This window comes from Hemibagrus wyckioides, linkage group LG12, assembly GCF_019097595.1.
Source record: "Hemibagrus wyckioides isolate EC202008001 linkage group LG12, SWU_Hwy_1.0, whole genome shotgun sequence".
NCBI lineage: Eukaryota > Metazoa > Chordata > Actinopteri > Siluriformes > Bagridae > Hemibagrus > Hemibagrus wyckioides.
Window position 1 is genome coordinate 11,849,755 of NC_080721.1, and position 26,777 is coordinate 11,876,531.

Consider the following 26,777-nt stretch of genomic DNA (forward strand, 5'->3'; position numbering starts at 1 on the left):
AGGTTAAAATGACTGCAGGATAAGAGGAATAAGACATTTCAGGATGTTATAAAAGAACGATCACCTCCAGGCTGTTAAAAGTAAATGAATTCTATTAGATTTCATCTAAATATTTCCGTAATATGAACTTTATTTACTTTGCGTACTTTATGTAGGTTATGTTATGTGCATTATTATTAATATTGCAGCACATGCACTTATTAGCATTAATAAATCATTCTGTTGGTGTATAAAGTGATTAGAGGGATTAAGAGCTCCACACTTTCCAGCTGTACACTGGAGTCATGTGTAATATTTACCCTCATCCTACATGGGATAGTTCAGACTCCATGTACTCCACTCGCATTAGGAGGAAAAGAAACTTTAGTAATTTTTTTAAAAAAGAGAGAGAGAGAGAGAGAGAGAGAGAGAAGCTTTTAAGTGCACTCACTGTAAACACATTATTAACTTGATTGAAAAATTAAAGCCATTTAACAGTTAATCAGGACAAATTGTAAACAGGGGAATTTTGCAAGTAAATCTTTATATATACACTGCCAATCAAAATTTTTATTAATATTTTAACTTGTAGTTTTATGTTAGTATTTTTTAATACTCCAAAAATCCATTAGTTGCAGTATTAATTGAAAAACTAATAGAGTAATAAGTCTGAGTGAATAAATGTTTATTATTCCATGACCTGAGAAATGGAACACTAAACTCAATAATCTACTCTAATGTCTGATTGGATCAAATTAAATCTAATGTAATCAGAAAAGGACAAAAACTTTATCTCAGCCACTCAGGACGCCAAACATTTCTGCTTCATGTTTATAACACTGGTTTAATACCACTGCTGTTTTCGGTGAGTCTTTAATCTACAGGCCTAACACCTTTCATCACCAAGTGTTTGTACTTCCAATAATAAAACCCTAATGTGTAGAGTCACGTTAGGATCCGAGAGCGAAGTTTAACTGCTGTTCTGTATCATTTTGTTTGGTCTGTAGCAATACCAGTGATCAAACTGTAATAAAACAGTAAATCTAAGTCTAGAAAGCAAAAGTTAGAATAATACAAAATAAGATTCCATTCTGAAATGAAAAGCTAGCTTCTCAGCTTTTTTTTTTTTTCTTTTTTAGGATAAACCAACCTACGCCAAATTTATTACAGGATTTAATACGGCATTCGCTTTGTAATATCAATAACTTTTTATTCAAGCTGGCTCGTGCAAATTTTACATTTGACATTAAAAAGCATTTAAGACCTTAAGTGTATCTGTCTGGACTCATACAATTAAACTAGAATATTCATAATACGCAGCTGCATTGAATAACATTTTAAACAAAAAAAAAGAAAAAGTGGATCCATATATATATGTGCACTGCTGCTTCAGACAGAAATGAAAATATGATTCATCAAAATTTATATCCCTGAATTCTCCGGAAATCCAAACTGTTGTTAATATCTAATGTTGCAAAGGCTTTCACTCCTCCAGCCGAGAACGTAAAGTTGAAATCAACCAAACTCTAGGTTTGCTGTGTGAAACTGCTAGCATGCTAGCATGAAATCTGCATTCAAATACTGTCACCAGCGCAACTTCATCCACGTCTCATTACTTCTCCTCTGCTCAAGCAAGTAAAGAGAGATGCAAGGAATCAGATCATCATCAGGATCAGGAACAAGATTTTTTTCAAAATTTCCAAGCTCCAAGATTTTATTTATTTGCACTAAAGAATGAGGGAAAAACATGTGGATGCCTCCATGAAAGCTTGACTTGTGTTTGCTGTTTTCAAGCACCAGAAACTAACCGTAAACAAGCCATAAACTAGTCAGAGAATACGCAGAAACTAGTCTTAATCTAGCCATCTGATAGTCATGAACTAACCAGACATTAGTCATAAATTAGCCAGAAAATAGCCAGAAACTAACCAGAAACTAGTCATGAACTAGCCACAAAACATCCATGAACTATTTTTGTTTTTCACGTACAGAAATCTGAGTTAAAAAAATAAAAAAAATCAGTTGAATGCAGCATAAATCCCCCTTTTTTTTTAAATGGAAACATGAATATGTAATATTTCCCTCACAAAGAAAATTTTATGAGGCTAACAGCATGTTCCCTTTCCTGTTCCCTCATTATGCAGGTGGCCATCATGTGGTATGAGGAGTTGAGTAGATGAGGTTGATGTTACACAGTATTCGAACGCATGCCTGCTGGAAACAAACTGAATGGTAAAATAAGAGGAATCAAATCATTTGCATTATTTTCAGTCAAGTGGCTGCAACATTTGAGTAGATTGGACTTATCTGATGTAATATGTGGGTTATCGGTGATAGAGAAATGGATACAGCATGTTTTCTTTGTTTTTTATCAAATTTTCACAAGAAAGAAAACCTCTTGTATCTTGTATCATAAAAAAAAGTATCTAAAAGTCCCATGCTACATTTGTACTTTGTTTTACTTTTTTTCCAGGACTAGAAAACTGTGCTTAGAGCCTGACTAACATCTTTAATGCTACCTTTTTTCATTTTTTATTAAAGAATTCTTGCCACTGGCTTCTTCACCAATTGTAGTTCTTAACTTCTTTATAGTGAGCTATAAAAAGTGTCACGCTCACATGACCTTCGTATCTGGGACGTGATAACTTTGGAAGAAGTGACCAAGCAGTGGAAGTGAAAACAGTGTCATTCTTATGAACATGTAACCAGAAAAACCAGCAAGATCTCACTAGACAACGGACTCCTTCAAGTTGTCGACGTAGGTTGAGTCAGGGATGGTGAAAGGGGCAGAATGTAACACCACCTCGTTCTGCAGAGCTACACTCAAAGGCTTGTTGCACTTTTGCCTAAAACTGAGGGCTCCAGGTTTGCGAGGATGCCTGAGTTTGTATTTGCGGTAGGCTCTCTGGATGACCTTAGCGGCCACTTCCTCCTGTTTCCGTCGGAGAGTGCTGGTTATGGGCTCATATGACACTTTAGAAGGGTTGTTCGCCATGAATTTCTCCTCCATACTGGACTTGAGCATGTCCATTTCCCCGGACTCACCCAGCACTTCGGTCGTGAGAGCCAGCAGGATGTCCAGACAGTGAATCCTGTCCCCAGGGACCATTGGCAAGTCCATGGCAATCAGCTTGACCATGTTGGGCTTGGGGATCTTCAGTGGATCTTTCAGTGTGTCGCAGAAGTCAGACAGCTTGCTGAATTCAATGAACTGTGAAGCATCTGGATCAAATTTCTCCCAGGTCTCGTAGAACATCTCAAAGTCTTCCTCACATATAGGTTCACTGCTCTCCTCTGTCGCCACATTGAAGTTCTCTAGAATGATGGCGATGTACATGTTCACCACCACCAGGAATGACATCACGATGTAGGTGCAAAAGAAGACTATTCCCACACCAGCATTTCCACAGTTCCCCCTCACATCCGTGCCGGGATTCTCAATGTCTGGGTCACAGTCAGGAGGTCTGCTATCGAGGATTGGGGACAGAAGCCCATCCCAGCCGGCAGATGTTGTGATCATGAACAGACATATGATACTGTTCCCAAAGGTCTCGAAATTGAACATGTCGTCGATGCCGCCTTCTTTTTTCACGTAGGCAAAGTTGGACATGCCGAAGATGGAGAAGATGAACATGATTAAAAAGAGGAGGAGGCCGATGTTGAAGAGGGCAGGGAGCGACATCATCAGGGCAAACAGCAGCGTTCTGATGCCTTTAGCGCCTCGGATCAGACGCAGAACGCGGCCAATTCTGGCGAGTCGGATGACACGGAAAAGCGTAGGTGAGACAAAGTACTTCTCGATGATATCTGCCAGGACTAAGCCTGTAAACAAATTGTTATGAACAGATCAGGGGCTGAGAGGTGACTGTATATGCATTTTGTTAATGGTGTTATATATTTAAATGCAAACAATTTTCATGATCCTGATTTAATGTAGGCTTGAATGTGTAAAAATAGGCTGGAGAAAACATGAAGATTTTTTGTTTAAGGAAAATGTGGATTGGGGAGTTTCTACCTAAAAGTGCAAAATGTACACAGTGACGTGCAAATTAATATAACAGAAGGGCAGCTGTTGGTTTGTTTCCGTTATTTGGAAACTACTTACCCAAAATTGAAAGTATGACTACGATAAAATCGAAAATATTCCACCCAACGTGAAAGAAATACTGCCGCAGGGCGATGAGCTTGAGCACGCACTCTCCAGTGAAGATGACGATAAAGACGAAGTTAATCATGAACAGGATCTGTTCAACCTCGGCACTCTGGTCGTCCGTCTCCACCATCATGGTGACCATGTTCAGACAGATCAGGCCCATGATCAAGATGTCGAAGAACTGTTTAGTGACGATGTCGAATATGAAGCCTTGGAAACAGTTCTGCAGGACATCAGACATAAGATGTGAGAGAAAAGTGCTCAGCATGAGGAAAGGATACAATTAGGAGCTTTTCACACAAGAAATAGTTCTTCTGGGCCCTAATAAACCCCAGGTAAAGGGAATCCTGGGTTGTGTAGTTTGAGGTTTCACACTGCTCTTACTTTACACGGGGTTAACAATGAATCCTGGCCCTTTATAATCTGACGTTTCACACTGTACATTCCTAAACCCTGGTGCAACCTTCTTCTTATTTGCATATTTGCATATCAACAAACCTTTTTGGATAAATCCAGTAGTTCATTATTTATTTCTCCCTTACACAGAGTACTGAACCTACTTGAGGACGTGGGATGGGTTTCTGCGGTTTCTTTGAGCCGAGTTTCTTCATAGCGTTATAATATTTCTTCTGCTCTTCTGTCATGAAGAGGTCTTGTCCTCCTAAGTAAGGACACAGAGAAAATTGATTATTCTTAAACTCCCCAAAAAATTCCCACAGATCATGTCTTAGGGTTAACAATGCATAAAAGTTTCTTTTCTTCTTCTTATTATTATTATTATTAATATAGATTTTTTGCAGTTATACCACATTTGCACAACAATATTAAACTCAGAAAGTGTTAATGAATGCACTTGTTTTGAAATGTTGTTTCTGTAGCATCAACTCAATAACACCAATGAGCCAAATAATATATGAATAACTTTTAAAAAATATGTATTAAAGCTGTGCTGCTACTTAACAGTGAAAGATAGAATTGTAGATTTAGAAAAGTAGAATTGTTTGTATAGTTGTTTTCTTTAAGATGTTATATATGTTTAATAATGAATAATTTACTTCGATTCCACCTGAAAAAATGTATTTTTTCAAGCAGGCAATTTCAGATTTGTGTTAATGATACTTATCTTTGATTTCTGTTGGTTAAAGTTATCAATGATGACACCAATGAATAAATTGAGGGTGAAAAAGGAGCCAAAGATGATGAAAATCACAAAGTACAGGTACATGTAGAGGTTGGCCTCATATACTGGTTGATCCTCCACCTAGTTAAAAAGTAAAATGTAAAAAGAGCATCAGTGCTGAACATGATCCATGGTTTAATATACAACTTGTTTGATGCCTTTTATTGTGTATTTTTTAAATGCTTGCAAGCATCAGACATATGATATCAACATTAGGTTTAGAAAAACAGGTAATCTCAACTCCAAAACCTACTCAAACCAAGAAAACTACACCAGGTTACATATGTAACCCGGTTACTTGAGAAGGGAACTAGACGCAGTGTCATGGCTGTTGCTATGGGAACACTTCTTTGTATCTACAGCTCTGTGTGAAAACACGCCCATTTATAGGTCATGTGACAAAGCCGAGAGCCCCAGCAACACCATAAATAGCCCCTCCATTGAGAAGTCCCGGGAGGGGAGACACGGTCTGCAGGAAAGCCTCAGCCACTTGGCACCACACAGAAAGTGAAAGACCAGAAAGCATGCATGTGACTTGCAGCAATGGCTGCCATCTATACCTCAATGTAGAGGGTGGCAAGCCCTCAAAGAGGCATGTGTGCAGAAACTCTAGCATTGTACTAACAGGTCAGTGACCTAGGTTCTGATCACACTGGTTACCCCAGAGACGAAAGTTTAATGTATTCTTCACAACCTCGGTCTCAAGTCTTGGAGCTGGTGCCCCTCAGGGGCCAGACCAAAAGGTTCCAAATCTCAGGGTGGGGGTGGAGAATCACCCCCTGTGCCTGAGAGGGAGGTTCCTCCTGACTGAAATTTCCCAAGTCCAAATTTCCCAAAATGTCCAGAAGGGAATTTAGGTGTGCAAGCCAGACTCAGGTTGGCCAACAAGAATCAACCAGTAACACGTGGACTCCCCTGTGTGAAGAGATCTCTTCACATCTCTTCATATCTCTGTTTGCATCATGGCATTCAGCCCCCAAAGGGTCTAATGAAAAGAGAAAGCCAGAGGGAACAGTGGGTCGACTCCACAGAGGTGAACAAAGCCATTTTTGCTCAGCCAAAAATTGTTATGAATTCCACTGACCTATGAGTGGAGATGCCATTCCCCCGGCCTCAGCCCCTGCCTCAGCAGGAAGCCAGCTTCCCACTCATGCACTCTGGAGTGTAATCAATCTCAATGAGAGAAATTTGGTCTCTACCTAGGGCAAGATGTGGTGCACCAACCTGAACAAAGGGCGCAAACACAGACCCTAATTATTGATGAAGGGGACCACCAAAGGCAGCTCCTGAGTTTTGGGAGGAATGTTTCAGCTCTAGAAACACAGCCTCCATCTTCAGGCATTCTGCATGCTATGAGAGACAGGAGCCTTCTTAAATACCATGGACAGGGCAACCGTCTAGGACTACTCCCCAACTTGAGAGGGAGGCATCCATCGAAAGAGTCTTACAACAATGACACACCCTAAGAGTGGGACCCAAGGTGAGATATTGGGGTTTGTCCACATAAGAAGCTCGAAACATGTAGCCCTGACCCTGAAAGGGGTGTCTGCAGGGGTGAAAAACCCCTGTTCCGGAGCCAGAGTTGAAAAGGGCTCATGTGTAACAGATCTAAAGGAACAGTTTAGGCCGCCCAGTCATGCCCGCATCGTGGCTGGTGCACTCCACTTCATCACATGACTTACCCAAGCTGATAAATTGGCATGATTTCACAGAGAGCTTCAGACACAACTTCTGCAAAGAAGCTTTCCTACAGTGTCAGCTATGACATAGCATTGAGTTCCATCGAAAGGGAACACTTCATACACATCTCAAAATAAGCTCGTTCGACCATATGGCAAGAACACCCAGTCAGAAAGTGCATATTATCACTTGTCACACACTGACCCACAAAACACTAAAAACAAGAGTGTTACAGAAATGATGAACTTCTGAGTTCTTTGACATTTGAATTATTTTTCACCTAAATCAAGTATTTAATAATCAGAACATCTTTACATTACTGACTATATAAAGTCTATGTACTATAACAAGAACAAATCAGAAACACTACAATTTTCTTCAATATCCTTTATTTTTTCTAGATCTTTTATCTTTTTTAGAATTATATCATTCTCCATCTCTCTGCCACTCTTTCCTCATCACTGTTTCCAAAAATATCATACCAAATATATTACTAAAACAATGGCAGTGAGAATAAAAACAGGACACCTGAATAGAGATTAAGCTGAAATTGCTATGAGCATAGTTTCTTAATACCTCTGAAGAGTGAAGCTTACCTGCCGAGAATCTACTGCAGCATACATGATGTCCATCCAACCTTTAAATGTTGCCTGTGAATCAAAACAAAACAAGCAATTAGCATTTCCTACTGTTCTCTAACCTTACCCCATCCATCCACACCCACATCCATCCATCCATCCATCCATCCATCCATCCATGCATTCAACCTTCCATTAAACCATCTATCCAACCTTCAAGCCCTCTATCCATCCATCCTTCCATCCAGTTGTTTCTGAACACTAACCACTTGCAGCAGGGAGAGGTAGCCCATGCCCACATTATCGAAGTTGACCTTGGTGTTCATCCATCTCACATCTTCAGAAGTATAACTCAGCTCCAAGCAGTGGCTTTTGTTTTCCACCTCTTCAGCTGAGAAATACTCTTCAGCGGTTGTGTTAAAGCAATAGTAGAATTTTCCAGCAAACAGGTTCACGCCCATTATGCTGAAGATCAGCCAGAAGATCAGACACACCAGCATCACGTTAAATATAGAGGGAATGGCTCCAACCAGAGCGTTCACCACCACCTAAAGAATTCAAAACTTACACTCAGTCCACTCATGAATTCTTCCTCATGTCATCTCACGGAATTTATCTTCCGCCACTACTGTCTTTGTGTCAGTGTTTATTGTTAGCTACATCACTATACAATAAAAACTGTGTGTGTGTAATTGAATTTTGAACTTCAATCAGTCTGAAAATACAATCTACAACATGTCAAAGGAGAAATCATGTACTTGCCCTCATTCCCTCAAATCTGGACAAGGCGCGAAGTGGCCTCAGAGCCCTCAAGGTCCTCAGGGACTTGATGGGTCCAAGTTCAGAGTAACCCAGAATGTTAGCTGTCAAGCTGATCAGGGAGACCTGTGTGATCATTTTGCAATTTTATAAGGTGATGGAATCATTATCGTCTCTTATTGCTTTTACTGGAGTTTAAAGTTAAAGAAAGTTGATAATATATTTAAACCCAGAACACTGTAAGTGAATTTAAAAGAATTCAATTTCAAGATTCAATTAAATCAAGGCATGTTCCTACACATCAGGCACCAAAAGCTGTACATTTACATTTCTGGCATTTGGCACACAACTTTATCCAGAGCAACTTACATTTTATATTGCTTTATATAAGTGAGCTATTAAGGGTTAAGGGCCTTGCTCAGGGGCCCAGCGGTGGCAGCTTGACAGACCTGGGATTCAAACTCAGTAGTCCAACACCTTTACCACTAAGCTACCATATCCCTATGCTGAGCATGCTAAGCTTTACTCAGTAGCAACACTGTCTGAGCCAGTAAAACCAGATCAGCATCCAGATCACCAGAGCAAATTATTTTTAAATATGTTGCATTTTCTCTCACATGAATTTTACTGTCACTCAAGTGAATTATTTCTACAGTGGCAGTACTTTTGCTCAGGTTAGTGTGTTATGTGCCTCATATTCATTGACTACATTAGCAATGTTGGTTAATCTATTCATTCTAAAAATATCACCTATTGTAACTGGCTTAGTTTTGTCATCACCATAGCAACCAGAGCATCGAATTTCTTGTCTGATTATCCGTGTACATTTTCTGGCTAATCAATAGTTCAGTTGTGAGTAAGACCTCAGAACTCTGGGTACCAAACTGTCCTTGTCGTTGTTGCTGGGGTGGCACCATCAAGGGGAAGTGTTCTGTATGCGTCAATTCAAAGTCTCAATTCTAGCCAATTCCTTTCCCACCCATGTCCCATTGTTGTTGCTATCTGTGCTACTGAGCAGTCCCAAAATACTTATTTTAATAGTATGGAAACCAACTTTACTTTAGTTCACTTTGACATGATAAAAATAAAGACATACGTCAACAATGAGGAAGTCCAGCCAGCACCAAGCGTTGGTGAAATAGATCTTGAAACCGTACGCAGCCCATTTTAGAAGCATCTCGATGACAAAAATGTAGGTGAAGACCTGATCTGCGTATTCAAGAATGATTTTAATCACTCGTCGTTGCTCAATGTAAATATCCTCAAATGCCTAATCAGGGAAAAAGAAAACATGAGTTCAGTCCTCAATGGTATACCAACTGTAAAGAAAAAAGCCTTTGTCTTTTCCTTTCGGCTCACCAAGGCACCACTGCTGAGGAGGATCATGAAGATGATGAAGGTCTCAAAGTAGTTATGCTCCACAATGGCGTAGCAGGTCTTACGGATGTTCCACCATACCTTTCCTTTGCCCTTGGTGATGTCCAAATCCAGGCAAGGGCAGCGTCTAACGCATTCTTTGGTGCAGGGTGCAGAAGATATGGATACAAAATTTTAATTTTAATTTTATGAGAAAATAAAGTTCTCACTCAGATTCCATTAAACAACTACACTTTAGGAAATAGTGCTTTAGCTCTATGCTGAAAAATCAAGTTGTCCGAGCAGCTATTAGAAAGAAACCAGAATCTGAATTACAGCTACTTATTCCACTGTGTACCACTCTGCCCTCAGTCCGGGTGGAAGTGGATCCTGAAATCACTTGATGAGAATACACCCTACCCTCTATAGAATGCTACACCATCACATCTAGGGGCAAATTTGGCATTGTGTAAAGAATACCTTTGGAAGGGGATACTCAGAGAACATGTTAAACTGCACAGACCTGAGTAACCTCATGATTGATCCTGGGATCCTGGACCAGTGAGGCAGTACCACTGTGGTCAACAGGTATGCTGCGTAATTATTTACCAGTGGCCAATGATGGCCTACCAGTTTGTGCAGCCTGTGCTTGTGGAAACTGTTGGAAGCTTTAAATTTCCCTTTGGGATGAATAAAGTATCCATCTATCTATCTATCTATCTATCTATCTATCTATCTATCTATCTATCTATCTATCTATCTATCTATCTATCTATCTATCTAACTATCTATCTATGAGTTTTTTGGGTTTTTTTTTTAGCAGGACTACCTATCTATAGTGTCAGCCTATAAGTACTGCTAGGTTGGTATCTGCAGTACCCTGCTTCCCATTTGGAGAAAACAGAGCTTAGTAAGTCTCACTCTCTGTGCAACAATCCACTGGAGTGATGAGATCTGGTTCATCCTCTGAATCTGCTTCTTCCACCTCTGGAGGTTTGTCCACGGTGCTGCAGCTGGACGAATCGTCTGCATCTTTAAACTGTCCAGAAGTTGGGATAAATAAAAGATAGAACAATCAGAACTTCTTTAGAGGTGCAAAATATGAATAAGAAGAAGATTCCATTGAAAAGTGGACCTGCTCAAACACCAAACTTCCAAAGTCTTGCATTTATTTTTGTGCTGTCACTGTGTTTTCGTCTAGATTTCTTAGCCAGATCACTCAGGACATCTTGTACGAGAATATATCTGACTTTACAGGCACGGTTCAAAAGGAGTTATATTTAGCAGCATGAAGAAGACACTGTGAATGATAAGTGTGCTGCATAAATCCATCGCTCAGATTTGGATGCTATTCCTCTTTCACTGACGTAGCCACATGTAACTGAAGCTTAAGGAGTAAACAGATCTGTCTGATAAAGCACAGTACCATGCTGTTTATTCATTAGCAAATTTCCACCTGTCATTTTTTTTTCTGGAAATCTTCTGAATTAAACATTTTTAAGTTTTATTTTATTGTAGAAATTTAGCCAACATGGCATAAGGCTTGAGGATATCTGGTACTAGCTTTGGCCTCCTGGTTAAATTCTAGTGAAGTAGAGCTGATTGCTTAGCACCACTGCCTCCACTTCAGCTATGTATCAGCTTCCCTGAGGAGAAACATGGCTGCCGGTGTAATGCCAAGCATTTAAACACGCGAGGGTATGTTATGTGAGCTGTGTAATTCAACCCGGTTTGCAGACATACCAACAAACAGTTGCCTAATGAGTCAGGGCTTATGCGCCTCATTGAAACAAATGTTTAACAAAATATCTGACCTCAAGAGGTACTGCTTAGCTTCACTATTCATAAACCACTAAAATGCATGAACAGACAAGTGTTTTTTGTTTTTTTTGGATACACGGCTATGTTACCCTAAGTGAAATTCTCGGTTGGAAGAAAGAGGGAAAGAGGAACCCAAGAGGTCAGGTGGTTGTCAAACAGGTTAACTAATCATGCTGCACTGGCGCTGTTTCCCACGCTCCATCACTGTGACACCTGACCTCCGGTGCACCCATAAAACCACTCAGAGTGTCTATCTTTCCCTCTGTTCAGCCACATATTGGCCATGATATCCACAGATATCCTCTGTGACAATTTAAATGAGGTTTTCAAGTGTAAGAGTACTCATGTTTGTTTTATTATCCACCACAGAGTGAGTGGGCAGAAGGTCCAATCTTAATTTCTATATCTTGAATCTAACAAATGTATAGTATACTAATATAATAATGTATAGTAATGATTTACATGGATGTTCATGGTGGATGCTCCATCTAATCTGATAACATGGTGATAATTAACCAAAACAGTTTCCTGTAAGGTGGTTCATCCATCTATCCATCCATCCATCCATTTTCTCTAGCGCTTATTCTACACAGGAAGGGCACAGGAAGGCTAGATGCAAACCCATTGGACTCTGGCACAAAACGGGTGGGGGTCGGAGGGGAGGTAGTTGGGGCAACATTTTGGATGGGGTGCCAACCCACCTCAGGGCACAATCGTGGGAGCAAACTGGGGTACCCAGTGGAGGAACCGCCAAGGTTTGAGGCAAACATGCTAACCACTAAGCCATCACATCCCCACTGTAAGGCGATGCTTATTTAAAATTGATGGAATTGATGAAGTGTCCAGTTTCAGTGTTTCATAACAGGCTTCCACCATAAATCCTGCACACCAGCACCACTGATTGTTTGTATGAGTGGAAGTGAGTGCAATGTATTTTTGATATTCCTGCATTTTAAGGTTGCTGGGACCTAATTAAATACTATCACAGTGCAACAGCTTTCAAATAGCTCATGAAAGGATTACATTTAAATTATTTACATTTTAGTGATTGCTTTTTTCGAAGATATGGAAATATTTAACTATCAAATCAATATTTCTGATGACATAGGTCAGTTCTGGTTCTGTTGTGTTGAATGTGTGAACTTACTTTCTTTTTTTCATCAGTCTTCTCCTCATCTTCAGAAGTGCTGTCATCATCATCATAAGGGCTTTCAACATCAGACTCTCCCTTTGCAATTGGAACAACAGCCATTCTAAGAGCACCATCAAGCTCCAGTTTCAGCTCCTCCTTGGTTTCGTCCCCTGACTCGCCTGGGTCCATGTGGTTCAAGACCAAATCATTTCCTTTCTTCTCCTCTTCCTTCGGTTTCAGACGCAACAAACGCCTTACGTTTGTGATAAAGAAGGCCTTGACCCAGTCGATGCCCCTGGTGATTCTTGATATGGCAATCTGCAGGTTGTTCATTTCACCATCATCGTCTGATGATGCCAAATTGTCTCCACTGAAGGAGCTAAGCAGCAACGCCAGGAAGAGATTCAGGACCTGTAGGAGCCAAAAGCCATGTGTATCAAGTTTTTTTCAGATCTGTTCCCTAAAGCCAACAGTCTCAGGCAGTTCCCTTATTGTCTTAAGAATAAAAGTGTAATATTTCAATAAAGGAAAAATCTATATTGCAATAAGTGATCTGTTATAACTTATGTGAACTATTCTAACTATTCCAAGATGGTTCCTGGTCAAAGTAGTATCTCAAACTACAATTCCAAAAATTGGGACAATTCACGGCTTTTCGGCAGACGCCCTTATCCAGAGTGACTCTTTTTTAGTCTCATTTTATGCAACTGAGCAACTGCCTCTGAGGGATCTGAACTCTAATGCCTTATAGTCCAACACCTTAATGACTACGCTACCACATCCCCACATAAGTCATAATTAGCTAGTTTCACTAGCTCATCGGATGAGCTGTTTCCTCTTTGCTCTATGAATAGCTGAAGTGGAAATCTGCCTGGTTACATTTATAGTAAATGGCTGGTTGATACTAAAAGTAAATAAGTCCTATGTATAATTAACTTCTAGTGAGAGGATCACATGATCTACTCTACAGGATGTAAGGTCTATGACAGATCTGTCTCCTCAAGCACGTCGGGCAACATCAACTCCAGCGTGCTTAGGGATATCAGACTTGCAGGAGAGTTCCAAGCATGAGTGGCACGTCACAAGTTAATTATCTCAGAGAGACCTGTCCAGTGTTTTGGAACTCTCAAGGTAATGGATGTCATAATTAGTAAACAGGCCTCAGTTGATGCTGGATGGTGTGAGTAAAGATTTCTTTGCGATTTCACTTTGTAGGAATGCTTAAAGGAACCTAAAACCAATTCAATGTGTTTATATTAAAAGATTCCTCATGTGGTTAGTGATACTGGTGCTATTTATAAAAAAAAACAAAAAAAAACACTATCTTAAAAACGATCTGAACATATAATAACTTTGATAATGCGGGACCAATCTGAGCTTCTGGACCCCACATTGAGAACTACAGATTACAGACAACAAAACAGACTGACTGAGAGGATACTCACCACCAGGTTTCCAATCACCATGACCATCATGAAGACGATAATGCACATGCCCTGGCCTGCCACCTCCATGCAGTCCCACATGGTTTCAATCCACTCGCCACACAGGATCCGAAACACAATTAGGAACGAATGGAAGAAGTCTGTCATGTGCCAGCGTGGCAGCTCACAGCTGTCAGAGATTTTACAAACACAGTCCTTGTAACTATTCCCAAACAGCTGCATGCCCACCACAGCGAAGATGAAGACGATGATGCCCAGGACGAGGGTCAGGTTCCCCAGAGCACCCACAGAGTTACCAATGATTTTAATCAGCATGTTCAATGTGGGCCATGACTTTGCCAACTTGAAGACACGCATCTGTATCGAATATTAATCACAACATGATTATATAATATTTAGCTTTAAACGAACCAGCAAGAAATACCAGTTTGTGGTCAGATGGCAAATCATTTAATGAGCTGACAAGTAGTGCTAACAAACTTTTGGAGATGACAGAAAGACTGCAATGTTTGGATACTGAATAAAAAGTTAAGCAGTGACTAATTATAATAAATAATCCATTTATACCAAAGGTATTTATAACAGCCTACTATGGCATGTTTCTATTATCCCATTGTTAAGTTCATGTCACCCACTCAAGAATTTTCACTCGAACTATCATGCTCTATCATAACACCACTACCAATCCACCCCTCTGTTCCCCACTGCCAAAGTCTGCATCCAGACTACCAGTATTTATTGGATACAATGATAGGAAATTGGCCCAGAAATCATAGAGGTCAAGTACACCTCTTATAACGTACAACATTACTAAGCATGTGTGTACAAATACCACAGTGTATGTAACTGCATACAATACAACAAAACACAGAATGCTACAATCACACAACGGGTTAGCAACAAATGTCTGTGTGAGGGTTAATTGAAGCGATGAGTCAGCTGTAGGCAGCTATAAGCACATAGAATATTTGTGCACAAACTTTGTGGCCAAGCAACACAGGATTGTAACAGTCACAGCCTGATCCGTAGAGAACCAGCGGGCAATTCTTGTCGCTAGCTAAAAAAAACATTCTGCTCTAATATGATTAAAATTTTTTTTAAAAAAACAGCAAACGCTGTGGCTTAAATGAGGGCTTAAGCTTTACATGCTGTCTTTTCTCATACTTTTGTCTGCCAAATCATTCACCCTGTAACAGTTTGGTCTCTCTCGTAGATCCTGCCATTCACATCCTGTCCCACTGTTCATCTCTCTGATGGATGATGTCCATGGGTCATTCACCATGACTTAATGTCTCACCCAGTATGTCTCAATGTTAATCTTTCAGGTCAATTCTGCATCATTCATTCTGCCACAATACCAGTATCTCTTATAGATCCTGTCCCTGCATCACTCAGTAGGCCCGAATACCAGTCTTTCTTATAGATCCTGTCCCTGCATCACTCTAAACTACTTCAATACCAGTATCTCTTCTAGAGCATGTCCCTGCATCGCCCATCCTGCCAGAGTGCTGATCTCTCTTGTAAATCCTGTCCTTGCATCACCTGTCCTGCCTGAGTGTTGGTCTGTCTTGTAGATTGTAGGGTCCTCAAACTTAGTTTGTCTCAAGCACTGATCCAAGCTCATGATCAAAAGCACACAAGCACTAAGTGCATATTCCAGCACGCTGACAGTATGGCAGGCTTTTGTGAATTCAGCAGCTTGCCATCTACTCAAAAAGTAAAGTAGCTTGTGCCTATTGCTTCACGCATAAACATAATAAGAGCAAAGTGCAAAAAATTTTCCAATTTTTCTGCAGAAATGCCAACACCACATTATATGATTCTTCCCAGTTTCATTCTTTTTCCCACATTCTTATGTATGCTTGTTCTCTGATCAAATGAAATTGCAAATAAATATGAAATATACATATTATAAAATACTATCACCTCTTGCATCCTATGAACTCTGAGAAGAATCAGTTAGTGTGAGGTCAGCTATTTACCAAAACAAAGGTGTGAAGTCCTCCAATAGGTTTCTTGTGCTCCAATCTCTCATGTCCAACTAAAACGTCCGCCGATTGTAGGTCAAATTCTTCATTCTTGCTCCCATGCTTTTATTTTACATGAAATAGAGGGACTAGTGTAATGAGTGTGCAATCTCTGATGTTTGGATACGAGAAGCAATAAGGCTTCCATCATCTTAACTTTAATATTCAGTATGCTAGCAGAGCTGGCACACACTCAGGCAATTGCATCAAGACGATTTATAATCCACCTCATTAGCAATAATTGCTAACCTGCAATTCTCTGGATCTGGTAACATACAGTTTCTGGTAAGTGGATAAACAATTACTTACAAGTCGGAAGGACCGGAGAACAGAGAGCCCTTCTACGTCAGCCAATCCGAGTTCCACAAGACTCATGGTCACGATGATGCTGTCGAATATATTCCATCCAACCTGGAAGTAGTAGTATGGGTCCAGCGCTATTAGTTTCAAGACCATCTCTGCAGCGAAGATGCCCGTGAACACCTAGAAATAAGTGCTCATAACTTAGTGATTTTATTTGCAGGCCATTTAGCAGATGCAAGTGGACAAATAAACCAGTGTCCGGTTTGCATCTAGTGCCTTACCAAATTTCCAACAGACAAGACATATTCAAAGTCCGCAGTCATTGGATAGTGCTCCATGGCCATAAAAACGGTGTTTAGTACGATGCAGATAGTGATGCCCAAGTCCACAAAGGGATCCATCACAATAAAGTGCACCCATTTTTTTAATTTAATCCATGGTACACAGCAATTCCACTTTAGGAAAATGTCTGCAAACTTGTACCAGCAAGGTGGGCATGGCCTTTCTAACTCTTCCAATTCTGAAAAAATAACAAGAAGGTATAAAGAGGATATTATTATTATTATTATTTAATTGCAAACAATAGCACCATCCAGTGAGACCTTCTTTTACCCAACAAATGTGTAAAATGTTGTTGTTCATTATTCTGTCCAATCTGCTGAATCACTTTTAATTACTCATGAACAAACTAAAGAATTTACCATCTAGTGTGTGGCTTGCAGAGCTCACAACACTGGCTTTCCTGTTTTGCTGGCCAGGTCCTTCTATTAAGTCCATGCTTCCTTTGGATCCATTTGATTTGGACACCTCAATAGACTTTAGACACACCAGAAAAGAAAAACAATTAGAGGCTAATTGGACTGTAATACTTTGGCAAGACTTGTATAAGAATTGTATATTCATCAACTACATTTTATTTTGTTTTGTTTTGTTTTGTAGTCCTTTTATAACGCTTTTTTAATTCACCATGGATTATGTTCTTCTTTATTAAAAAAGAAAAGGACACTAGAGACTATTTCCATTACAAGCCAATTAAACATTTACTAACAGAGAACTGTTACAGGAAATTCATCAACACTTTCTGACCAGTCAGAATTCAGTACAGGTCTGAATTTTAATACAGGTCTCATGTAATAAAGTCACAGACGGAGTTGTTGGTGTTTGTGTTACCTCTCCGTGTTTATGTTCTTCATCACACTCTTCTTTCTTGTTGCTTTCTTTCATCGCTTTTCTTTGCTGGTCAGACAAATGTAACACTTAGATTGGACTGTTATTAAAAAAAATTATTTGTATAATATTAAAGTATTTCATATTTGCAAAAACTTACCGTAAGCAGCAAATACATTCAGACATGATTTAGGTTTTGATTTGATGCTAACCTTAAGCTAATTTTCATGCAAAATTGTTTTGCATTGTCATGTTCCAAATTTGCATTTATTTTCTAAAGCACCATCCAATGAAAAGGCTTGCCTCGGATTGCTTTTTGAGCTGCTCCATGATCATGGCATACTCCGCCTCTTTCTCTTTAGCTTCAGCTATAGTGGCTTCGTTCTGCTCTGCGTATGCCATTGCCACCACAGCTAAAATCAGATTGATCAGGTAAAAGGAGCCTAAGAAGATGATGACCACAAAGAAGATCATGTAGGTCTTCCCTGCTGACCGGAGAGTCTGAAACATACCAGACGGCATCAGAAAATGTTTAATACAAAATTAAATGTTCACAGGCTGTTTATTCAGCACAGTATAATAATTCTCAAATGTAGGACTTCATTTATTCAGTTCATTTCTTTTTATATGTTCATTTTTTTCACAGGTAAGATGTAGTTTTATTTGTCACATTTTTTATGCTTCATTTACTTTCACCTTTATTGATTTTTTTTAGAATGTATTTATATTCACATTATTTTTATTGCTAGGGTAGACGTGGTAGAACATCTGTTTATTTCACTTTTCTAAAGATATCACTCTGCATGATCACACGCATGAAATGTATTTATATTCATTCTTAAGTGTAACTCTCTCTGTCCATGCAGTGAGACTCATAATTGTAAAAATGTTTCAGTACTTACTTAATCACTGCACAGCTCCAACAGTGAAGCATGACAAAGCAACCATAAAGAAAGGTGAGAGGAATAACGGGTGTGTGATAGCTCGCAAAAGCCGTAAGATATGTGGATGTACGAACCAGCTGGAACAAGTTTTCCCAGAAGTCTTGTGTCATAAGGCGGAAGAGGGCGAGGAAGGCCCAGCCGAAATTGTCGTAGCTGGTGTATCCGTAATTTGGATTCCTTCCTACTTTCATACACACGTAGCCCTCAGGACAAACCCTGTCAACATTACAGGACAGCTGAGTTATACACAAAGACCACCGCATACGGAGATATAGTAAACAAGCAAATAAATAAATAAACATATGTGTAATAATCACACAAGCAAATAAACCTAAGCAAGCAAACAAATATGCAAATAAATAAATATTGAACACATTTAGGATTTTTTTTTTTTTGGTATTTTCTGCCCTCTTTTTAAGATTATATTAGTACTTTATTCAAAAAATATGCCCAAATCCCACCCTTAAACAAAAATGAAAAACAAAACACTTCAGTGACATTTTTCCCACAAAAATTATCAGGTATGTGTGGCATTGAAATTGATAGTATATGGTTAATGTGGCATTGATGGGAAAACCATCATCTGTCACTGTGGGGTTTTTTTGGCCAATAATAAACTGGAAATAAACAGAAAGGTTTAGGAGTTTTGAAAATAATAATAAAACCCTGCTAGTAGTGAAGAGTAAAATAAAGAAGAAATGTATGTAGGAATCTGAACCATTTCCAGGTAACTATTTAGATTTAAGCCAGTTTGTGTTATTGTGACAATAATTGACAAAATGCCTGATTTTCCTCCTGTATATTCCCTTCAATTGGTGTACATGTTCAAACGAAACTCGATCTGACGTCTGGGTTTACACAAACTTTCATTCCACTGTCTGTTCCTGTGTCTTTATAGCAATAAAACAAATACTTAGAAAATCTGAAATCCATGTACATATTGCACATAAGATGTACTTTCTCAGGCTGATGCTGAGGCATATTAAAATGAAATGAAACTCGAGAGAAGCTTATTTCTTCTCTTTAACTCCATTTGTCATGACGAGGCTTGGCTATTGAGCTCAAATCTATATGGTTTTAAAAACGAAACTTGTAGTAAATCCATTGTCTATATATTTTTTTAAAATCCATTGTCTATATATTTTTCCATGAATGTGCATTAAATTATTCCCAATAGTCTATTCTCTACATTTCATAGCTTTTCTCTTGGTTGCGCTGCTTCCAGTAGTGTATATTTACGATAAGAGTATTTATCCAATCATATTTCAGCCAGTGGCTGACATCATGTGTCACCAGGGTGAAAGAGATCTGCCTTCAGAATCAATAGTGCAGGCATACGATTACGTCAGCAATTTCCCGTCCTTTGATTGGATAATTGGAGTAGTCAGAGGCAGTGAACCATACATATACATTGTTTCTATATTCCCTGTCTCTCATTTCAGATGCTGCGTCCTCCGGAGATTGCAGTTTGCTGCATGCGTCATCAAGAATGTCTTTTTGGAGAAAAATAACTGTAATAAAATTGACTATTCCTTGTGAAATACTGTAGACTAATTTCTTTTTTACTTTGTTATTTAACGGTTGATTAGTATCTATTGCCGTGGTGTCCAGGGGCGATTCTAGAATTTTCATCAGGTTTGACTAACAGGGTAGGATGGTACACGTATTGCAGCATTCCACTGTATTGCATAGATGTGTATAACATTTGAGTACTGAACAAGCCAAATACGAGTCTTCCTGATCACACACACACACACACACTTGTCCTCTGATCCTCGCTCTGTGACGCCGCAGTCTGCAGATTGAAGAACGCGCTGAAAGACGGGGAAGAGCCGAAGTCTGCCGCCGTTTTCATATGAAATTTAAAGGGGACTGAGGGGATCACGAATTTTGTGTATGATTTATGGAGGATTGCAGAATTTTAGGGGGGCTGAGTAGAAAATGGCCTAGCGACGCCCATGGTGGCGTCATAATGATGGTATAGAGGTGGATTAATTCAGGAAGGACACCAGTGAAGGCCTAGGTGTGAAATGCATGGCCCGCCACTGTGTTTCCGAAATATTATTTAATAACTAGTGAAGAGGAAACTCTGTGTCTGACCAACCTACCCAGCATCTGAACTGTTTCCACAAAGAAGTGGGTCCAAGCTACCAGGCAGGAAGTAGTAATACTCTGCAAAACAAAACAAAAAAAAAAAACAGAGAAGTCCTTCTCAGCATACAGAAGAGCAGCATGACAAATTAACTCCTGCTAAACCTGCCAGATTAATATCATTTAATTCAATACTAATCTCCTTCCATCCAAAAGACCTTTTCTTCTCAATGTTAAACCTGTGAAGATAAGATTTGTGCTCCAGTTACCAGGATTGTTTCTGATTGCTTCAAAGTCGAAAGTGCTGTTAGTGTCTGTGGTGTCGTTGAAGCCCGGAGGAGGCCATAGGACACACTTGTTGCGCAGAATTCCCATGAACAGCTGCAGGCCAATGAGGGCGAAAACGCTGAGACAGAAGATGGTCAGGATCATGACGTCTCCCAGTTTCTTCACAGATTGAATCAGTGCGCCAACAATGGTTTTCAGACCTGCAGTTCACACACACACACACACACACACACACACACACACATGCACACACACAGATATACTGACCGTCATGCAGCTGCTGCTAGAGGCAAAGAGGAAGGCCAAAGAGGAGGTATATGGATGTAATAAATGAGGATATGAAGCTAGTGGGTGCAAGTGTTGAGGATGCAGAAGATAGGGATAGATGGAGAGAGATGATTCGCTGTGGACACCCCTGAAGGGAAAAGCCGAAAGAAGAAGATGCAGCTAACTTTTACATACCATTTATTTTTTATCCGAAACCAGAGGAACATGAAGGAAGTGTGCAGAAACAGCAAACGCTCATACTGTATTCCACACTTCAGCAGATAATAAACACTCATCACATCTAAATCATTAATACATTAATTTAATCACTAACCATTCATTTGTCATGGCAAAATAGTTAAAACAAACAGGACAACAGAGCACACTCTGACCTTTTTAAAATAATGTAATGTTTAATATCTTACAATACAATAAATAAGGCTTTAGTGAGGGCAATTATTTACATATATAATGTAAATTATATATGTGTGTAAATACCCATCTCTTCATAAACTCTCTCTCTCTCTTTCTCTCTCTCTCTCTCTCTCTCTCTCTCTCTTTCTCTCTTTCTGTTTCTGTCCTCATAAAGGCTTTCATATGTGATGTGATGTGGAGTCCAGGACGCACCAGGAATTACAGTGATTGTTTTCAGGGCTCGAAGCACACGGAAGGTCCTCAGAGCTGAAACGTTTCCCAAGTCCACAAACTCAGTGATGTACCTGCAGACACACAGCATCCAGAATCACTCAGGAAATACAGACTACATGAGTTAGCACGCTGCTGAGAACATCAGCCAGGGCTTCAGACTGGAGCTCAAGTCAACTCTCGGATATCTCATTACCGCTATAGAAATTAATCGAATGACCTATGATTTTGATAAGAACATAATTACCGAAACAAAAATAATGAGTAGTTATACATGCTGTCCACATTATTAAGAACACAATCGGCAGGGGTTCCTAATAACGTGGACAATGAATGGATAATTTGGCCTTATAAGATATGGACAGAGAGAGAGAGAGAGAGAGAGAGAGAGAGAGAGAAAGAGAGAGAGAGAGAGAGGTCTTAAGTAGTGAATATGGAGAAAAAAGGACAGAAACAAAGGTTGGTAAGTAAGAGAATAGTAAAGAATGTGAAGGGGGGAAAAACTAAAAAATGAAGAAGAAGAATGAAAGAAAGGATAAAAGTGAAAACTATAGGAAGAAAGAAAGAAAGAAAGAAAGAAAGAAAGAAAGAAAGAAAGAAAGAAAGAAAGAAAGAAAGAAAGAAAGAAAGAAAGAAAGAAAGAAAGAAAGAAAGAAAGAAAGAAAGAAAGTGTATCACTGGAACAGACATTTTCTCAGTTTATATATAACTATATTTCTTTTTTCCACATCTCCTACTCACGCCATGCTGATCACCATGAAATCCAGCCAGTTCCATGGATCTCGAAGGAATGTGAAGTCTCCAATACAGAACCCTCTAGATAAGACTTTAATCAGAGCCTCGAAGGTGTAGATCCCTGTAAACACGTACCTAACACACAACACACACGTGAACTGAGCAGGTGGGAAAACACGCAGGTGTGTGAGGAAAGAGATGTGGTATTTACGATGGAATTATTTTATCTATGATATGATCATGTTAATGAGGCTAGTTCAGACTCACTCCATAATTTTGCTCCATTCAGGTGGGTTGCTCATGGTCATGAAGATGCAGTTGGACAGGATGGTTACCATGATGAACAGGCTAAACAATTTATTGAACAGTCAAGGAACAGTGTGTGTGTGTGTGTGTCATAGCTAGGTCAAAAATGGTTTGAAACAACAAAGTAATGATAATATTTTTCAGCACTGACCCGTCGAGAATAGGTCTGTTAAGCGATCAAGCATTTATCAACGATCCGACCACATTCAGACGTTTGCGTACATTCAAAGGATATGAGTGGATGAGGACTCGGATGGAAAATCTGCGGATGGGGTTAAAGGGAGTGAGGAGGTAACAGGCTGGCTCCACATTGAACCTGTTGATTGTATTCCCTTTGCTGATCACGATGAAAGTCTGCAAAAACCCAAACACGCATTAATCAATCAAATAAAATGAACACAATCAGCTACAGAGCGAAGCAACAGACTTTCACCAGACCATAAGTGTCCTGAACATATTCTGTGTTTTTACGGCTATCCTGCTGTTATGGTAAAAAAAAAAAATCAACCATGAGGTGCAGGTTATTTTAAAAAACATAAAGTTGATTAGTTAAGGTAATAAGATTACCTCAATAAACATTCAGCTGTTACAGAGAAAATAGAAAGCTTCAGGTTTAGCTCTGATTGTTACAAAGCACTGACACTGAAGATTCCTTAGAGCAAACGACAGAAACGTATAGGAATAATTGTTTTATGTATAACGTCAAATGTGTACTTTTTTATTTTTCCGAGCTGATTGTTTCTCTAGAAGCTACAACGTATTAGAGCAAGAGAATTAAAATAAGCTCCTTGTTTTTTCCAGACTTCTCTCATGGTACAGTGTAAGTCATTCTATTGCGGATGCAGTGTGTGTGTTCATAATCATCACTAATTGATCTGTCTGTGTTAGACTTGGCCGTCTGCTGTCACTCCCCTGCTACAGACTTTAACCAAGGTTTCAGGAAAACTCTCAATATATATATATATATATGTTTTAGAAATGATGGTTGTCTTCTTCTGATTCACATGACACTGGGTTGTGAGGAACTGACTACACAGTAAGTAAGTAAGTAAGTAAAAAAATTGGTAATTTAGTACATAAGTTAGTATGTTAGAAAGTAAGTAGTTAGTAAATAAGTAAGCAAACATGTCTGATAGTAAGTTAGTAAGTAAACGTTAGTACATTAGTAACTAAATTTAGCAAGTAAAGTAAGTTTATAAATAAGTAAGTAAGTTGGAAAATATGTAGGTCGGTAAGTAACTAAGTAAGTTAGTAAGTAAATAAGTTGGAAGGAATTAAGTTAGTATATTAGAAAGTAAGTTATTAAATAAAGAAGCATGTATGTAATGAATGAATGAATGAATGAATGAATAAGCATGGAAACAAACAAATACATACATAGATATACAAATATTATGTGTAAAATACAATAATAATAATTACAATAATTCCACAGACCTACCTATATATATATATATATATATATATCACCATGATGTATAGCTTTAAGAAACCCTCTTAGAATTGTGTTAAAACACTACCTTTACTTTTTTTAATGGAAATAATTGTAAAAAGTAAGTATATTTTTTAACTTCCTGAAAGACATGTCAGTGCTGATGGTTTGTGAAAATATGTTGGACAGGGAGGAGTCAGGACTGACTTTCTTGGATTTGTAGTAGGGATCAAGCTCTTCCAGAGGGATGTTCAGGAGCTCAGGTGGAGGATCTCCATAGATAAATGGTAAGGATTTTCCAACTTCAAGGTCTTTGGAGGGTTTGGGCAATTCCTCCTCGGGGATCTCAATGTTCTGGGCTTTCCTGTTTGCTTCTTCAGCATCTGCCTCTGCCTTAAGTCGCTCGCACTCAGCCAGCGACTCCGGAGTAAAGCGGCGGAACACAGTAGTGCCTGCGGGGGGGAGCAAACGTGCCATCTTCACATTCTGCTGGGCGAGAGACAGAACCAGCTCGGGGCCTCTCAGCAACGCCCTGAACAGAGAGGACAAGAGAGAGAGCAGAGGTGAGCGAGTGAGGGGGTAAAGGAGAAGAGAAGAGAAGAGAAGAGAAGAGAAGAGAAGAGAAGAGAAGAGAAGAGAAGAGAAGAGAAGAGAAGAGAAGAGAAGAGAAGAGATCAACCAAGAAAATTCTCTTTCCCCATTGTTAATTTTTTCTCTATTTTGTTTTGTGGTTTTTCCATCCAAAACACAGGAATTGAACACAACAACTAAATTTTTCTCATCACAGTAAAACTCACTCTACTCCAACATTTTGCCATTTTTCACATTGTGTGTGTGTGTGTGTGTGTGTGTAATCATGGATTGAAACAGGAATTTAACTGCATTATAATCTGCATTACTGACCATGTTCAGAAGTCTTTAATCAAATCAACAGTGTGTATTATAATCTGCAATCTGAATTCTGGATCCTGATTGGTCAGAAGGTGTTGATTAGTTTTCCAGCAGCAGCTTCGGTATTAATGCATTTGCTCGAATATGTTATCATTTCTATAGTAACAATGAATTACACTAATGCCGAGTTCACGGTACTGCACGACTTTTCAGTCGCCGACTAGTTTTGCAAAGTCGCCGACTAATTTAATCAAAGGCCAAGCAGAGCACATGCACGTCAGTGTTCAATCACACAGTGTGAATGACCAAAAACTCGGTCTGACCGAGTCGCCGATGAGTCGCTGATGAGGAAATCTTGTAACACGACAAGCTGTTTTTTGTTTGTTTGTTTTTTTTAATGAACATAAATACAGAGTGAAAAAAACAGATCCTGTTGCGGGAACAACTACTTATTGATGTTAAATGATATTAAAATTAAATGAAATTAAATGATATGATGAATAAAAGATGAAATACAAATTAAAGAAAAAGACATGTCACTCGTTCATAAATAAATCAATGTAGCGGTTGACAAATTGTTATGTTAAGAGGAATTAAACACCTGAGTTGTGAACATAATCAAGCCTGAACGCAGCTGAGAAATGCTAAAAAGCTGCTGATACCCTCATCTCAACAAATCGTTAGATGAAGTCGTCGCTAAATTGTCAACAAACGTAATTCCTGACAAATTCCTGCCACATCACGCAAGTTTTTCTCACTTACAAGTGTTTCAGCCATAATTTCAGTTTTTCTGCTCTCTTCAGGTGAGCGGTGCGATTCCTGAGCCATGCCTCCAACAGTGAAATCTTTCCCTTTTTAGTCATCCTCGCTGCTCGATGCACTGAACGCTCTCCGCACTGATGAGGAACACACACTCAGATAACACTGCTGGATTGTCAGCCCCCTCACTCACAATTTCTAAAACACAGCTCAAGAACAATGACTCTATTGGTCTTTTTTTTGAGGAACAAATTCTGGGAAGTGCACTTGCCAGGAACAAAATGTTCTCTCTGATGCTCAGAAGTCTGAATCTGTAGAATGTCTGTTCCCATACCTCATGCAAAACTGTCGCCAAACCTAATGGAAATCACTTATCTAAATGATATGTTAGATCACTATGATGATATTAAACACTCATATTTTATTGGTTTGTTTTGATTTTTTTTATTGGTGTATTTGTATTTTGTTGGTTTAAAGCTAGTGTGTCCAGTTTTCTCCTGAGTGAGTTGTGTGGCTGTAGTTTCTCATTCCAACCAAACAGAAGCCACGTCTGAGTCTACTAAAAGCCAGGATCAATCAACTTATTTCCAATCAGTATTGAAATGTTCTGGCTGTGAGTCTGATGAAGTCATATAAAATGAGACAGGATTTCCAGTGTGTTTTAGACGTGTGTTTTTCCCCCTGTTGGATAACCTTACACAGAATTTTAGTCAAGCACTTGGAGCATCTCAGACAGCAGAAATTGGGTTGATGTCAACATTTACAAACATTTTTGTTTTTTCTGGAACTTCCTGTGAAGATATTACCGCTAGTAGGCTGGGGAAAAACAGAAATACTTA

The 26,777-nt window shown here is 39.2% G+C and overlaps 1 protein-coding gene across 2 annotated transcripts; it reads right to left on the minus strand.

Annotated features, from left to right (window-relative positions):
* Positions 1-381: 381 nt before the first annotated feature.
* Positions 382-26,114, minus strand: scn4ab (sodium channel, voltage-gated, type IV, alpha, b). 2 transcript variants are annotated; one of them, XM_058404620.1, is made up of 26 exons: positions 25,942-26,114; positions 24,496-24,820; positions 23,090-23,210; positions 22,818-22,905; positions 22,557-22,685; positions 21,798-21,889; positions 20,885-21,103; positions 20,633-20,696; positions 18,599-18,740; positions 17,884-18,081; positions 17,584-17,649; positions 17,115-17,229; positions 16,695-16,933; positions 16,420-16,593; positions 14,084-14,440; positions 12,654-13,049; positions 10,607-10,724; positions 9,689-9,843; positions 9,426-9,599; positions 8,333-8,455; positions 7,837-8,118; positions 7,589-7,642; positions 5,252-5,393; positions 4,693-4,793; positions 4,085-4,355; positions 382-3,801 (listed from the first exon to the last, which is right to left on the minus strand). In XM_058404620.1, exons 1-26 carry the CDS (start codon positions 26,040-26,042, stop codon positions 2,708-2,710), a joined length of 5,340 nt encoding a protein of 1,779 aa, XP_058260603.1. In that variant the 5' UTR covers positions 26,043-26,114; the 3' UTR covers positions 382-2,707. The 2 variants fall into 2 exon arrangements, with proteins under 2 accessions (XP_058260603.1, XP_058260602.1); XM_058404619.1 differs by having other exon boundaries at positions 4,693-4,797; positions 5,256-5,393; positions 25,942-26,113.
* Positions 26,115-26,777: the final 663 nt, after the last annotated feature.

Coding starts and splice junctions, on each gene's coding strand:
- scn4ab (XM_058404620.1), bottom strand. CDS start 26,042: ATGACTAAAAAGGGAAAGATTTCACTGTTGGAGGCATGGCTCAGGAAT. Junction 23,211..24,495: donor CCTACTACAAATCCAAGAAA/GTCAGTCCTGAC, acceptor GGGTTTTTGCAG/ACTTTCATCGTGATCAGCAA. Junction 9,844..10,606: donor AGTGGATTGTTGCACAGAGA/GTGAGACTTACT, acceptor CCTGCACCAAAG/AATGCGTTAGACGCTGCCCT.